Source organism: Bicyclus anynana, chromosome Z, assembly GCF_947172395.1.
Source record: "Bicyclus anynana chromosome Z, ilBicAnyn1.1, whole genome shotgun sequence".
NCBI classification, from domain to species: domain Eukaryota; kingdom Metazoa; phylum Arthropoda; class Insecta; order Lepidoptera; family Nymphalidae; genus Bicyclus; species Bicyclus anynana.
In genome coordinates, this window is record NC_069110.1 from 19,357,113 (window position 1) to 19,372,096 (window position 14,984).

The 14,984-nt window shown below is 38.8% G+C and overlaps 2 protein-coding genes across 5 annotated transcripts in view; one reads left to right on the forward strand and one right to left on the reverse strand.

Annotated features, from left to right (window-relative positions):
* Window positions 1-14,984, forward strand: part of LOC112052913 (locomotion-related protein Hikaru genki) — a 361,983-nt gene that overhangs the window by 78,009 nt on the left and 268,990 nt on the right. The gene's annotated exons all lie outside the window — the stretch shown is intronic.
* Window positions 240-14,984, reverse strand: part of LOC112052915 (FK506-binding protein 2) — a 76,156-nt gene continuing 61,411 nt past the window's right edge. Inside the window, exons 2-5 of one of the 3 annotated variants that reach the window (XR_008252314.1) lie at window positions 13,504-13,592; window positions 7,101-7,354; window positions 1,140-4,496; window positions 240-1,056 (exon numbers count right to left, since the gene is read on the reverse strand). Coding sequence is in view for 2 of the 3 variants with exons in the window: in XM_052890808.1 (XP_052746768.1) it covers window positions 4,314-4,496; window positions 7,101-7,354; window positions 13,504-13,592 (526 nt within the window). In the remaining variant the exon portion in view is untranslated. Of the gene's footprint in view, window positions 4,497-7,100; window positions 7,355-13,503; window positions 13,593-14,984 lie in introns of all 3 variants that reach the window. The other 2 variants (XM_052890808.1, XM_024092161.2) reach the window with 2 other exon arrangements.

The following is a 14,984-nucleotide window of genomic DNA, read 5'->3' on the forward strand; positions in this document are numbered from 1 at the left end:
AGTTTGTATTGCGCTTCTTAAGGCAAGCTGTTCCGGAACTTCATAAGGTTTAAAAGGGTTTAGGGATATGTTACACCTTAAGACACCTTCGCCAGATTATCTCAAGTATGTTTAGTACTAAGTAGACGGAGTATGTCTACGATTTACAAGTATATTTGTACATCTCCTAAAAAGACAAATAATCTGGAAAAAGGCGAGTAAGGAACTTAGTTAACAGTAAAAAGAAAACAAATACACGATAAAAGAAAACATACATTTTATTCTTAAACTATACATACAAACAATCATTATAATATTAATTATTATCATGTCCTCAATATACAAAAATGTATTTAAATTGTAAGATATATTATTATAACAAGTTACATAATAAAAAAAGAACGAAAAACAATTCCAAAATCGCCGAAACGTGGTCTATACAAAAAAATATATAAATATTACAATATTGAATCTTAACCGAATGGGAATTCAAACGTAGATGTTCCAAATTTAAAATAATCACGAAACCCACTGGGTAGCATTGTGGGCTTAAGCTACAGATCCTCATTTTTTATACAATGCCTGTATTCAACCATTAATTGGTCGATGATTTTGAATGTCACGGCCTTTAGACTCTTTGCAATTATTTCTAAATGTATGGTGTTTGGAGGAGTTACATACTATAAAGTATCCAATGTATTTTGACCACAATACAGTAGCGTTTACAGATGAGTTCAACCGTAAAACTAAAACCCATACATGACAGTGTAATCGGCACATCTACGAATAAAATCCTCTTCAACATACAACAAACAATAACTACCCTACATATTAAAACTACTTGCTTTCCACTCTACAGCAAATGCACACATACTTTACGCACCACATAATCTCAACTGAAAGATGAACGCTCATGCTCGGTTTAAGGTAGCTTGGACACTTGAGACTCTTACACTACATTTCCTTGAAATGCAACCGAACCCGGGAAATCTCTGACGTATTGTTTAGTGGATGCAAAATTGTCACATAAATGACCCTCGTCTCCTTGTCAAAAATCAAAGAAATCGTGTGACGTACCTAACTACCTAATTTATGGATTTTTCATTTTCCGAATTCCAGTTTACCAATACGCAATCTAACTGTGAACATGCACTGCGTACAAACGAAGGTACGTACAATAACATACGTACAACGTACGAACGTAGGAACAAGAACACGTACTCGTAGACGTCACAAGTAAGTAACGTCTGCCAATACGTACGTAACGAGTTTTCTATTTAATTGTCTCGGATTAGAGTTAGATGCAGTAAGCTGAGCAGCCCATGTAGCCAAGTAGCACGTCGATTCTCTGTCTACGATCGCAAACGCTTCGAAAACTAGAAAAAATTATGGGAATGACAGATCTTGATCACGTGACCGACGTGAATCGACATTGTCTCTTGCATGGGGGTGAAACTTCCGCACAGTTCGCTTACGTAAAATATTTTGTATGAAGTGCTGTCTTCCAGCGCTCACGGTACAAAAACTTAAGCGAAGTTTTCTCAGGCACAATATAGATGGCACGCATGAAGCACATTATTTGATTAAAATCACTCCTGTTCAGTCTATGAAAGTTTAAAAAAATATAGTTTCAAATATGACAGTTTAGCTGTCTTTGAATTTTTTCTGTTGTTGCTATAGTGATGTTTATGTTATGACAATAAAAAGTCAGCACACAATCGGGATCAGAGTTTAATTTAAAGCATGGTGACAGTGGTGAACGAAAAATATTAAAATAAGATGTAATCGGTACAAATAAGTGTTTATAATGGGTATTACTTGTGGATTTGGTGTGCATAGTGAATAATTAACCATGGAACATGCTCGACCACCATCGGAATTATGCTCAGAAGGCGGCCCGGTGTGTCGCGAAACGGCGTGGCGAAAATGTCGCCAGCAATTTTACGAATTCTTAAAGGTGATCAGTGGTTATTTATAATCATAAACGTCAATATTCATAGTTGGTGCACTAATGTTATCAGGCTGCTGAAGTGCATTAAGATATTTTCATAATCACAAAAGAAAAAATAAATCGTTGAATAATAAGAATCTTCTTTTCTTTCTTTGATTAAAAATCCTTGAATATTTGAAGGATTATTGCAATTTGTTTTCCTTATTTCTATATATATGTATTTATAAAATTTGGCTATTGTAAATATTTGGGTACATTAGTATTATATAGTGAAATAGGTGATTTTGTAAATATTATGTTTATGTTAATTTTTTTTCATTAATAATTCTTTTATAAGAATTAAGGAAAACAAACAGCAATAGTCATCATACAACTAAAATATAGATTGTACTCGTAGAGAGAACGCCATCTATGGGTAGCCAATAAATCTAATTAGAATGCGCCATCTAGTGATCACGGTACATAACTTTTTTAACCGAAATGAGAGTTGCGTATCTATCTCAATATATAATGTATCATCTATGGTCTCTTGGCTAGGGGAGCTGATGTACTGATAGGCAATCAATAGGCAGTCTATATACGAGTACATACCAATTAGTGGGTTTTTGTGTGGTGATGAGAGAACAAAGTGAGACGAGTCTATTCTTAATCAATTTCCTACACAGAACCTCCACCTTTTTGGTGGGGGTCTATGTCTAAGCTGTAAGTTTCTTTTTAGATTTGACATCATAAAAAATTGTACATTAATCGGCGATACGGTTTGTCAGCCATGTCGGTCTTACCATTGATATGTATTGAACAGAGAACGTTATCTCGCGCTTTCCGCTCTGTAATGTTTTAATATATATTTGTGTTATCACAGCAATCCAAATTAGTTTATTTCTGTCAATTATGAGTGCTTGTGGTATCACAAAGAAGTTGTGTGACGAGTGATTATATGTCGATGAGCTGCGATGTTAGAAACGTTGGGGAAACTTTCTCTTCGTAATCTATTGGGTTAGCAGAAAGTACGTAGGATCATTTTGATATTTCGAATATCGACTTTCTGATGAGATGTAAAAGCACCTTGAGTGAGCTAACCACACCATCATAATATTATCTTGAATATCTACGATCAGTCGCATCCTTGACTTCATGAAATCCATAACATTATATTCTTTGGGATATTCTTAACAAATGTAATTCTTTTTTAATAAATTTCTGCCAGTTTACTGGATGAAAATACAAAAATAGCAATTTTGTACCAGACCAAAATAGGAATTGCCACCAAAGTATATTACTTTCAATAGATAGTATTCCTATTAGAATTCCCAAGAAGGGATGACGTCGGGCAGGCGGCCGGTCATAAAATCACTAGCCAAAACCATTAAAAATATGTCTAAACAAAAGATAGACATATTTTTCCAACCCTTACATATATGAGATAAAGGAAAGGAGTTAGTAGAGATAGTATTCCTATCAGTTGGTTAATCTTGTCATACGGTCTATATATATAATATAACATAAACGCAGTTACTCTCATTTATTCCCTTTTCAATTTTACCACGTTATTAAAAAGAAAAATGCCTGAAGCCAATTACGATGCAATACTCATTTATCAGCTGCGCCTCAGCTGTGATGTCATACAAGTTCTTTACCATGATCGCCAGTTATTACTATGACAGTGTAATAGATACTCTTATATAGATTAAAGGTTCCCAAGATTGTTTTCTATGTTTCTTGACCTCATACAAAGTCTACAATATTTTTTTTATTAGATACAAGGTTCTATTGACGTCTACGGTGATGATTGTAATGTTAAGTGTACGTTTTTGGTTACCATTTGAGCTTCGAGCGGATGCATATAAGACCACACTAGTGACTAGTATTTGCATGCATTGTATCATTTGTTTCTTGTAAATATTGTTTCCCGGAATACATTGACCGACAAAGATTGTATAACCTCCTCAGCTAAGCTTGATACCTGTAGAACATAGAGCGAGCAACTTTATAGCTATAATAACAAAATATTTACGTCTTGAAGTAACAAATTAAAACAGTTTTTATTATAGATAACATTCTGGATTTAATTAAATATATGCACGTTAAAGAAGATTTTATAGTGCCTAACCTCTCAGAGACTAATGAAATGTTGTAATGCGTTGAATGAGGTGTACAAAGATCAGATAACCTTCAGAATAAATTATCGGTTATAATGATATTATTATGTATTAATCATGATCTGCACTAGTATGGCCTTAACAATTACTCACTTATATATTATTAGGTAAAGATTTTAACCGTAGATATGCCTCAGCAGCGAAACGCTTGGGGTTTTTGTCAAGTATATAATGAGAACGGGCTGACAGGCATATTTACGATTTGTATTATATTTATTGGAGTTTTAGAGCTCGTCGTGTTTGGGGCCAGAGAACTCCTCGTGGCTGATGAAGCCGTTCCTATCCTTGTCCTCGTGTTGGAAGATCTCCTCTACCAGTTTGTCGTGGCCCTCGAGCATCTGTTTGATGTCCTCGCTGACTTCCCCACCTTCCTCGGGGACCATCTGCTTCTTCAAGTAGTCGCTCACCTGTGTACGGAATGGTAAAGTATTTAGATCTTGTGGAGACCCTTGGCCATGGAGTTGCAGTGCCAAAAAACCTCCGAATCATTCAACACTCCTAATTGCATCGACTGGTGACAGAAGGGCTGGCTCATTTTAGCCTGGCTGTCCAGCGCGGAAAAGCAGCCAATATTCTCGCCGCCATATTGTTTTTTTATTCTTCACAAGTTAGCCCTTGATCACCTGATGGTAAGTACAATCATAGATGGAGGCGGGCTAACTTGTTAGGAGAAGGATGAAATCCACACTCCTTTCGGTTTCTATACATCTACCGTAACGCTAAATCGCTTGGCGGTACGTAGGGTAGGGTGGTAACAAGCCACGGCCGTAGCCTGTCACCAACCAGACCTAGACCAATTAAGAAAACCTCAATCAGCCCAGCCGGGAATCGAACAAGAGACCTCCGTCATGTAAATCCACCCCGCATACCACAGCACCACTGTGGTCGTCACCATTCTACGTGGGAATTTATATACTTATTAGGATACGTTAGCTTAAGTAATCCCATATGAAAGTGTAAGGGAGAATCTTTTACGTTTTCAAGTTGGACCGATTTTCATGACTTTTATGTCATCATCATCGTCATCAGCCATTATGTATCTACTGCTGGACATAGGCCTTTTTTAAGTAGCGAATTTTATGTAGGTACAGATAAAGAAACGACTTTCGAGATAGGTAATTTCTCGCCGGGAAAATTCTTCCCCTAAGTTTGTTAAATAGGGGGCAAACATGTGAATGTAAGTTATTGTTACATCTTGTCAGCTGACGGACGTCCACTGCTGAACCTTGGCCTTATGGCGTTCCATACACATACGTGAGTCACTTGGAACCAGCGGCTCTCACTTTTAGGGGGAATAGTAGTAGTAAAAAATCATCAAACCCATATTTGGCTCACTGTTGAGCACGAGATTCCTCTCGGAATAAGTGGGGTTAGGGTAATAGTCCACCACCACCACGCTGGCCTAATGACGATTAGCAGACTTTACACACGTAGCAAATTAAAAAAATATCAGGTATGCAGGTTTCCTCATCCTACTAATATTATAAACGCGAAAGTTTGTATGGATGTTTGTAAGTTTGTTACTGTTTGACGGCGCAACTACTGAACTGATTTAGCTGAAATTTGGAATCGAAATAGATTTTACTCTGGATTAACACTTAGGCTACCTTTCATCCCCGAAAAATCCCGAGTGATTCGTGAAAAACTAAATTTCACGCGTCCGCTAGTTATTTATTAATTTCAGCAGTATAATTCTGGCAACCCAAACATGCATGACATCCCAACCAATCTTTACAAAAAAAGGGAAATCTAGATACGATTGAAATACAGAAATGTAGTCGTGGGTGAAATAGATAGGTTCTAGGTGGAAATAGAGTTAGTTACAGCTTTAATTATATTGTAGATTCGTTTAGCTAGTAAAGGTAGATACTACTAAGCGGTCATTCTAAAATACTACTAAACTATATATGACATTCATTAAATTCAACTATTTCCAAGTAGCCCATGCAGGACGTGTGTCATCTTCACAAACGTTACTATAGCTTGGCAACTTCGTTCGTAACACTCCCGATGTTGCGCGCGGGGCGGGGGGCGTGGCTTCTTCTAGATTGCTTCGGGTATCATTATAAACCCATATTCGGTTCACTGCTGAGCTCGAGTCTCCTCTCAGAGGGGTTAGGCCAATAGTCCACCACGCTGGCCCAATGCGGATTGGCAGACTTCACACACGCAGAGAATTAAGAAAATTCTCTGGAATGCAGGTTTCCTCACGATGTTTTTCTTTCACCGTTTGAGACACGAACTGAAAAGTTGGAGGTGCATGCTCCAGAATCGGAGGCTGAGGTCATATCCATTGGGCTATCACTGCACATATTATCGAATTCGTACCGTATGGAAGGAGTTTACAGAGGAACAGACGGCATAGTGTAGATTTCACCAGTGTCATCGTGAAGTTTGAGCGATTGCAGAATAAAGATCTCCTGAAAGAGGGCGAGCACGGGCTAAAAGGATGGAGGAGACGAACATTTCTCAAAGCGTCTCCTGTAAGAGTTGGTTGGAGTTGGTGGTGTTTGTGGCAGATCCACACGCCACGTGACGTGATTCGTACCCACGTCCTGTTGAGGTATGAAATTAGAGACCTCTTGAAATAGTGAAAATACGCAACCGGCAGAACTGTGATATATACATTATATAACATTTTGGAATATAATATATTCTATTCTAATAATATAATATAGTTATACCAATAAACGAAAGTAACCGACATAGCTCTCAAGGCTATAGTATATTGAAGTGGCAGTGGGCTGTTCGTATCGAACGACTGATGGTCTTACCGCGTCTCGGTAAGCAAAGCGTGGGTCGCCAACCTCCGGTAGGTGACTGTCATCGATTGGATAAATATAGAGAGGCAATTGCTTAAAATATGAGTAGTGGATTCTTAAAATTTGTCAATAGTAGCGTTTGTGAAAGCGGACACGAGCCCCGCCACCAGGCCGTCACCAGGCGGTCACCAGGCGGTCACCAGTCCGTCACCAGGCGATCACCAGTCGCCAGGCAACAAGTCAACTGACCTCTTCGCGCGACAGCTCGCCGTCCTGGTCGGCGTCCATGGCGCGGAACGCTAGCTCTATACTCACTTCTTCGCGCGACAGCATGTTGTCTTTGTCGGCATCGATCTCCTTGAACACGTTGGTGGTTGGCGGCGAGTCGCCGATGCTGAGGAGTTCCACCTCGAAGTGGAGGGTGGCTTGGGGAGGGATGACGTTGCCGGCGCCGCGCTCGCCGTAGCCGAGCGATGCTGGGATCGTGAGCTTCCGCTTCTCACCTGAAAACGACATTGTCATCTTGTCTTTATCGATTGTGAGATAAATTGAAACCCAACGGTTCAGGGCACGGATTATTGCTATTGTATTTTATTGTATCTGAAGTCAGGGGTCGACCTCAACACGGTCAATAGTTCAATTTCGCTGTTGCAATAGCACCTGTTACACAAATTTGTGATGAGAACTTGTGTAGAGGGCACGACTATTGTCTTTATAGTCCAAGTAGAGTCTGTACTACGACTACGTCATATTAAAAAAATATATTTTGTCCTGTTTGCCTACACTACAAGTAGGTATGAGGAAAAAATCTTAAACTATTCATAAATTAATAGTACAATAATATAATATGCTTAAGTAATGTCAAAATACTTGGACCTTGCTCATGACATTACCCCCATGTGGACTATTGTTCCGATTCTCAAGTCGTTTCAGTCAATGGTCTTATAGCAAAGGAAAAACGTTTGGAAGAAATCTGCGTACCATAATTTTCTTAATTCTCTGTTTGTGTGAAGTCTTCCAATGGACTATGGGCTTAACCCCTCTCATTCTGAGAGGAGACTCGAGCACAGCAGTGAGCTGAATATGGGTGGATAATGATGATGATGAATTTAAAAAAGGACAAATAAATTAGAGTATAAATAAAATTTACCTACGTTTATTCAAAGTATGTAAACAAGTACCTACAGAGCACGGGACTCTCGGTGGGCGAGTCCAACTTTAAAAGGTTTTTATTTATAAATAGCACTAGCAGAGGACGTTTAATTATGCACACCTGATGGCTTTCCACAAATAAAAAACATGACAAAGGTTCCAATGTAAATAATAATATAGTTATATATATATATATATATATATATATAAAATATAGTACATAATAATAAAGAACGATTATCACTGATAGGAATATTGTTGCCAATAGACCTGAGAGCCTAGTGGCAGTTTGATACTGTGACGATCGCGTTAAAGTAAATGCTAATTTGTAAGGAATTGAAACAGCGCCATGTACTGTTTCAAAACTGTTTCAATTCCAAATAAATTCGCGTTTACGTTAACGCGATAGTAACAGTATGAAAACATTGAAAACTCCCACTAGGCACACTGATATAGTGCTAGTCGATCGGTTGGTGCGTTGTGAAATAATTGTTGATATTACTGTTCCACATTACGATAATCTGGTTAAAGCGGAAAAGGAAAAAGTAACAAAATACTTGGACCTCGCTCGTGAGATTACCGCAATGTGGAATGTTGAATCAACTATTATTGTTCCGATAGTTGTTTCAGTCAATGGTCTTATAGCGAAAAGCTTCGACCAACATCTTAAGAAGCTTTCACTTAATTGTTGGATTAAGAGTCAGATACAGAAGGCAGTGATTCTTGAGACGGCGCGTATTGTGAGGAGGTTCCTCACTCTGGAGCTCTGACCACCGGTTGCTTGGGCACTTAAATGTCCCGCAGCGGGAGGTTTGATTTTTTTTTTATAAATTTTTGATAGTGTTTTGTGTTTTATTTTTATATCAACATGGTTAAAAATTAAAAAAAAAGACTAATAAATAATTATTATGTTCTTGTTTGTTTGTTTGTTTGTTTGTTTGTTTATGCACAGACTAACGCAGTTGAACGTTTGAGATTACCTTAGAGCACAAAATGTCACATTCGAGATAAGTCGTGACTAATCCTTATAGTTGAGGAGCCGAAGAGAGGATTTTTGCAGTTACTCGAGCGCGGCAGATGATCATAAGGGAGTACACCTTGCACGTTGTTCAGTACCTCCACCAAGTATGAGCCTTTAATAATGGTGGGTAACCAAAAGGCAACCAAAAGAAAAACTAACTTTATAAATACTCAACCAGCACCTCAAATAAAGATAAGATAAGTAATTAAGTGAGTTGATAGCTAAAAGGCGTGCATTTTGAAAATCTGATGATTTGAGCGTAACGTAATGGAATAGGAGGGTTCCAAAGTTACAAAATAAAACCCTTATATTTCTGGTATCGAGCCACGAGCGCGGTTAATTCTTTACTTATTTTGAATGAAATAATCTCCTATATAATCATGTTTTCTGATGATTTCAGTAAGCCTAAGTAATAAAAATTGTCTTTAAAGTCTGTAGTTTTCTTTCCCCACCGCTGAAAGCGACAAAAGTATATATTAAGAGCGGTTTCAGACTAGCGTTTTGTACGCGCGTATGTGCTCGTTTGTAGAAACGCATGTAGGCGCGTATAAACGCAAACACACGCAACGCGTACGAGCGAGCGTAAGCTCGTATATGTTATGTTGATACTGACACGATACCACCGGTTTCTTTTTACTTAGCAACGCAAAAATATGCCTATTTACGCGTTTTACCTAATACATGCGCAATAAATACGCTAATCTGAAATCACCCTTATTCTTTCTATCATCTAATCTACCAAATCTTTCGATTCCCATGCCGCTTTAGTAACTGCAAACTTAGCATGCCGGGCTCGCCTACTATTAGCAATGTTAACCGGGTTGTCTTAAAGCAATTAGTACTAATTAGGTTCGCAATTCCAGTCAAAGTGACGTCGTACGAGTATCAAACGATCATCCAGCGCCGCGCCGTGCCTTCAGTACACTATTATATGAGCTGCTCAAACAACTCCAACAGCAGGTATACCTAATATTCAAATGCATTACGTATACACCTAATATATATATTTAATTTTTTATTGGACACGCAATTTCTGAAGCCGTGATAGCCCAGTGGATATGACCTCTACCAACCGGACACTCGCAATCACGAGTACGTTTTACGGCCTCCGTGGCGCAGTGATATGCGCGGTGGATTTACAAGACGGAGGACCTGGGTTCGATCTCCGGCTGGACTGATTGAGGTTTTCTTAATTGGTACAGGTCTGGCTGGTGGGAGGCTTCGGCCGTGGCTAGTTAACACCCTACCGACAAAGACGTACCGCCAAGCGATTTAGCGTTCCGGTACGATGTCGTGTAGAAACCGAAAGGGGTGTGGATTTTTCATCCTCCTCCTAACAAGTTAGCCCGCTTCCATCTTAGATTACATCATCACTTACCATCAGGTGAGATTATAGTCAAGGGCTAACTTGTAAAGAATAAAAAAAAAAGTTTAAGGAACCATGGATTTTTTCAGGATAAAAAGCAGCTTGTATGCAGCTCAATAACATCCTCATCCAGTGAAAATCACATAAAAATCGGTTCAGCCGTTCCAAAGATTCGCCCTGACAAACAGTCAAACAAAAAATTTGATAATCTTTATAACTTCAAATAAAAAAACAAACTAGTAAAGCCGTGATAACCCAGTGGATATGAGCTCTGCCTTCGAGTCCAGAGGGTGTGGGTTTGAATACGGTCAGGAGCATGCACCATTAACTTTTCAGTTGTGTGCATTTTAAGAAATTAAATATAACGTGTCTCAAACGGTGAAGGAAAAACATCGTCAGGAAACCGGCATACCAGAGAATTTTCTTTATTCTCTGCGTGTGTGAAGTCTGCCAATCCGCATTGGCCCAGCGTGGTGGACTATTGGCCTAACCCCACTCATTCTGAGAGGAAACTCGAGCTCAGCAGTGAGCCGGATATGGGTTGATAATGTTGATGATGATGAGAGCCAAACTTTCGGTTATTGTTGATAGAAGGAAATCCAAAACTAGTTACTCACTTTACCTCTATGGTTCTTAGCTATGACGTCACTTATATTAAAACATTTTCTTCGCGAATAATACATTTTAACTAGTTCAGTAGTTGAACGCATTTTACTAAGTTTCATAAGTTGCAAGTGAACGGGGCAAGGTAGCGCGACCGGTGACGAACTTGGGAACTTTATAATTACGGCCTCTTACGAGTACGCAGTTACTACGTAACCTTGGAACTCTACGATAAACTGGTACAAAGAATTTCATTATTCGCATCATTATCAGCTATCAGAGGGTTTGACCTCCCTCTTTAAAAGGGTTTCACAAGGGATTCACCACGCTACTCCGATGCAAGTTGGTGGGTTTATGCTAGCCACTCACCATTCAATAAATCCACGTGTCTGCAGCGCTAACGTCATCCGATTAAACTGATTGTGTTCTGGTCACGATCTGCATGATGGCATCGTGACCCACACACGGTCAGTTTTATAGGATGTCTTGCATGTTGCAGAGGACAGGGTGTATTAGATTAGACGATATACGTTCACTTCCATAACAATCATCTATAGCTGGGAGGGCTTAACGTGCGTGAACCAATAACTTTCCAACTCCAGGATGTATCCCCTACCCTACCCTACCGCTACCCCTTGATTCTTAAAACGTTTAAAATACCAGGTAAAACCATTGATTCACACTATATAATAGGAATGGGGGTGTGGGTTCGAATCCGGTCCGGGGCGTGCACCTCCAACTTTTCAGTTGTGTGCATTTTAAGAAATTAAATATCTCGTGTCTCTAACGGTGAAGGAAAACATTGTGAAGAAACCTGCATACCAGAGAATTTTCTTAATTCTCTACGTCTGTGAAGTCTGCCAATCCACCAGCGTGGCCTAACCCCTCTCATTCTGAGAGGAGACTCGAGCTCAGCAGTGAGCCGAATATGGGTTGATAACGACGATATAATAGGAAATTCCATCCATGTTTTGCCTCTTTGGCATGTATTCGATCGAACAGAGAAAGAATGATATTTCCTCAGTGTATATAATTGGACAATGTTAATTACCGGAAACGTTGGGATTATTAATACTCGAGCATCTGTTCGCTTTCTATTTTGTATGGAGCCTCTGCCTTTCTAGGCGTTACGTAAGATCCCGGTTCATAGCCCACAGTGCAAAGGCCATTCTAGTGTTTTCCGGTATGTTAATATTATTTACATTCATACTTCAAAGAGATAAAGCCTCAATAGTTTAACGGTAAGAGCGGTCGGACTCATCACCGAGGGATGGTGGTTCGATACCCGCCCCGTTGGTTTATTGTCGTATCTACTCCTACAGTCTTTCCTGACTAGTTGTAGTAAGCAAATGGGAATATTGATCATATTTAAAAAAAAATTGGATCTACTGAACCGATTTGAACATTCTTTTACCAATTCAAAGCTACGTTATTTGCAAGTGTCATAGATCAATGAAAAATGTGGTAAAAACGAGAAAAAATGTTCCTTTTATGAGCTTCTGTTGCATGCAATGCGTAAACAGTTAAATAATATTCGTACTAGCGGACGCCCGCGATTTCGTCCGCTTAAAAACTAGGTGTTAACTTTTTTCGCTATTTCCCTAAGTGTTTATATTTCTAGTCACGTCATCAACCCATATTCGGCTCACTGCTGAGCTCGAGTCTCCTCTCAGAATGAGAGGGGTTAGACCAATAGTCCACCACGCTGGCCCAATGCGGATTGGCAGACTTTACACACGCAGAGAATTAAGATAATTCTCTGGTATGCAGGTTTCCTCACGATGTTTTCCTTCACCGATTGAGACACTTGATATTTAATTTCTTAAAATGCACACAACTGAAAAGTCGGAGGTGCATGCCCCGGACCGGATTCGAACCCACACCCTCCGAAATCGGAGGCAGAGGTCATATCCACTGGGCTATCACAGCGCATTATATTTCTAGTAACTCGCACCAATTTTTTTAAAATGTGTTTTTAACCCTATTTCACTCCTTTCTATTTTCATTTTAATGTTAATGCTATTCATAGATTAGAATAGCATTAACATGAACCAGTTTTAAACACTTTAGAGGTAGAATTTTAAAAATATTTTACTCACATTATTTTTAGGATTTGTCTGACACTTTTTATCGTGAAAATAAAAACAGAAGGTGGTCAAATTTAAGTTGAAGATTTGTATATAAAGGTATGGTATACCAACTTTTATATAAAGTAATTTATGCTATTTTTATTAGTTTGTTTGTTTAATGTTTGGAACTCAGTAAGATAGACAAACGCTATTGCATTTGTCGAAAACTAGTGCTGATAACGATTTAAAATAAAAATTTCGTTTGTTAGATATCAGTGTTGAAAATATATATACTATATATTTCTTCAACAGTAAGCAGACCCGAAACATAGTACAATTCTATCTAAACTATATATATAATAGTACGGTTGACAACCCTAGCTCACAACTAGATAGATAGCTAAAAAAAAATCATGGCACTGAATAACCAATAGTACTCACCGACACACATGTCAAGCAGACCTTGGTCCCAGCCCTTGATCACCTGGCCCACGCCTATCTGGAATGTGAAGGGTTGATCGCGGTCGAAGCTGGAACAATACAAATGAATTATTTACAACTAATTTTAATATAGTAACATCTTGTTTTGCCTATACTAATAGCATTAACAACTGAGTCTTAGGGCCATAAATCATTTCTCTATATCTATCTCGCTTGCACTTATGGGTCTTATGGAGCCGTCTAGTGAAGGGTGTAACAATGAAAGACATATTATCGATAAGTAAAGTTTATTATCGTATCTTGTTCACAAAATTAAAAAAATTAACAATATTTGATTTAATATAATACATATTTCATATTATATAATTATTAACTAAATAAAATTAATCTTCATCTGAGTCTTCATCATCAGAATCTTCGTCTTCTGCCAAATTTATTATATATTAGTATCCATAGTGCGCAACGAGTAACACATGAATGTATTTATTTAATTGCAGTAAACACATTTATAGCAAAAAAAATACGCAATGCAATTACATTAGAAACCGACCAATCAGAATCGTCCAAATCATTATTGACTCATCATTAGCACGTGCGCAGGTAGCCGTTTATCGATAATTAGGGTGCGCAGGTAGGCGCGCTGCACATTCCTATCTTTTTTGACTTTTATGACCGGACGACTCAGATGATAATGCGCATACTATAATATGAAGTTTATATAATAACCGTGATAGCTCAATGGATATGACCTCTGCCTCTGATTCCGGAGGGTGTGGGTTCAAATCCGATCCGGGGCATGCACCTCCAACTTTTCAATTGAGTGCATTTTAAGAAATTAAATATCACGTGTCTCAAACGGTGAAGGAAAACATCGTGAGGAAACCTGCATACCAGAGAATTATCTTAATTCTCTGCGTGTGTGAAGTCTGCCAATCCGCATTGGCCCAGCGTGGTGGACTATTGGCCTTACCCCTCTCATTCTGAGAGGAGACTCGGGCTCAGCAGTGAGCCGAATATGGGTTTATGACGACGACGACGAAACGAAATCACGATTTCATGACGATTTTCTAATAAGATTCTCCAGTTCAAAGGTGTGACAAACGTGAGCCTTCAAAAGCGGGCACTTAATTAACAGTGCAAGTCCTGCGTAGTGTTAACGGGCCCACATTAGCCGTATATTACGATGCGCCCATCGGCCGGCGGGCGGCAGACAACAGATAAATTGGCCGCGAAATAACACTATTATAGAGGCCTTTGTTCCCAAGTACCAGGCCGCACCATTACGCTTATCACATACATAACTAATTTGCTAACACATACATAATATTCGTATAAAATAACCATGCGGGCTTGACGGCTGTATTTATTAGTTTTGACTTTGTTTAGAATTAAAACTGTTGTGAGATTGTCCTAATAGTAAAGCAATTTCAAATTAAAAGTAATAATATCGATCAATGCTTTCAGAGCTACAGGGATTTAAA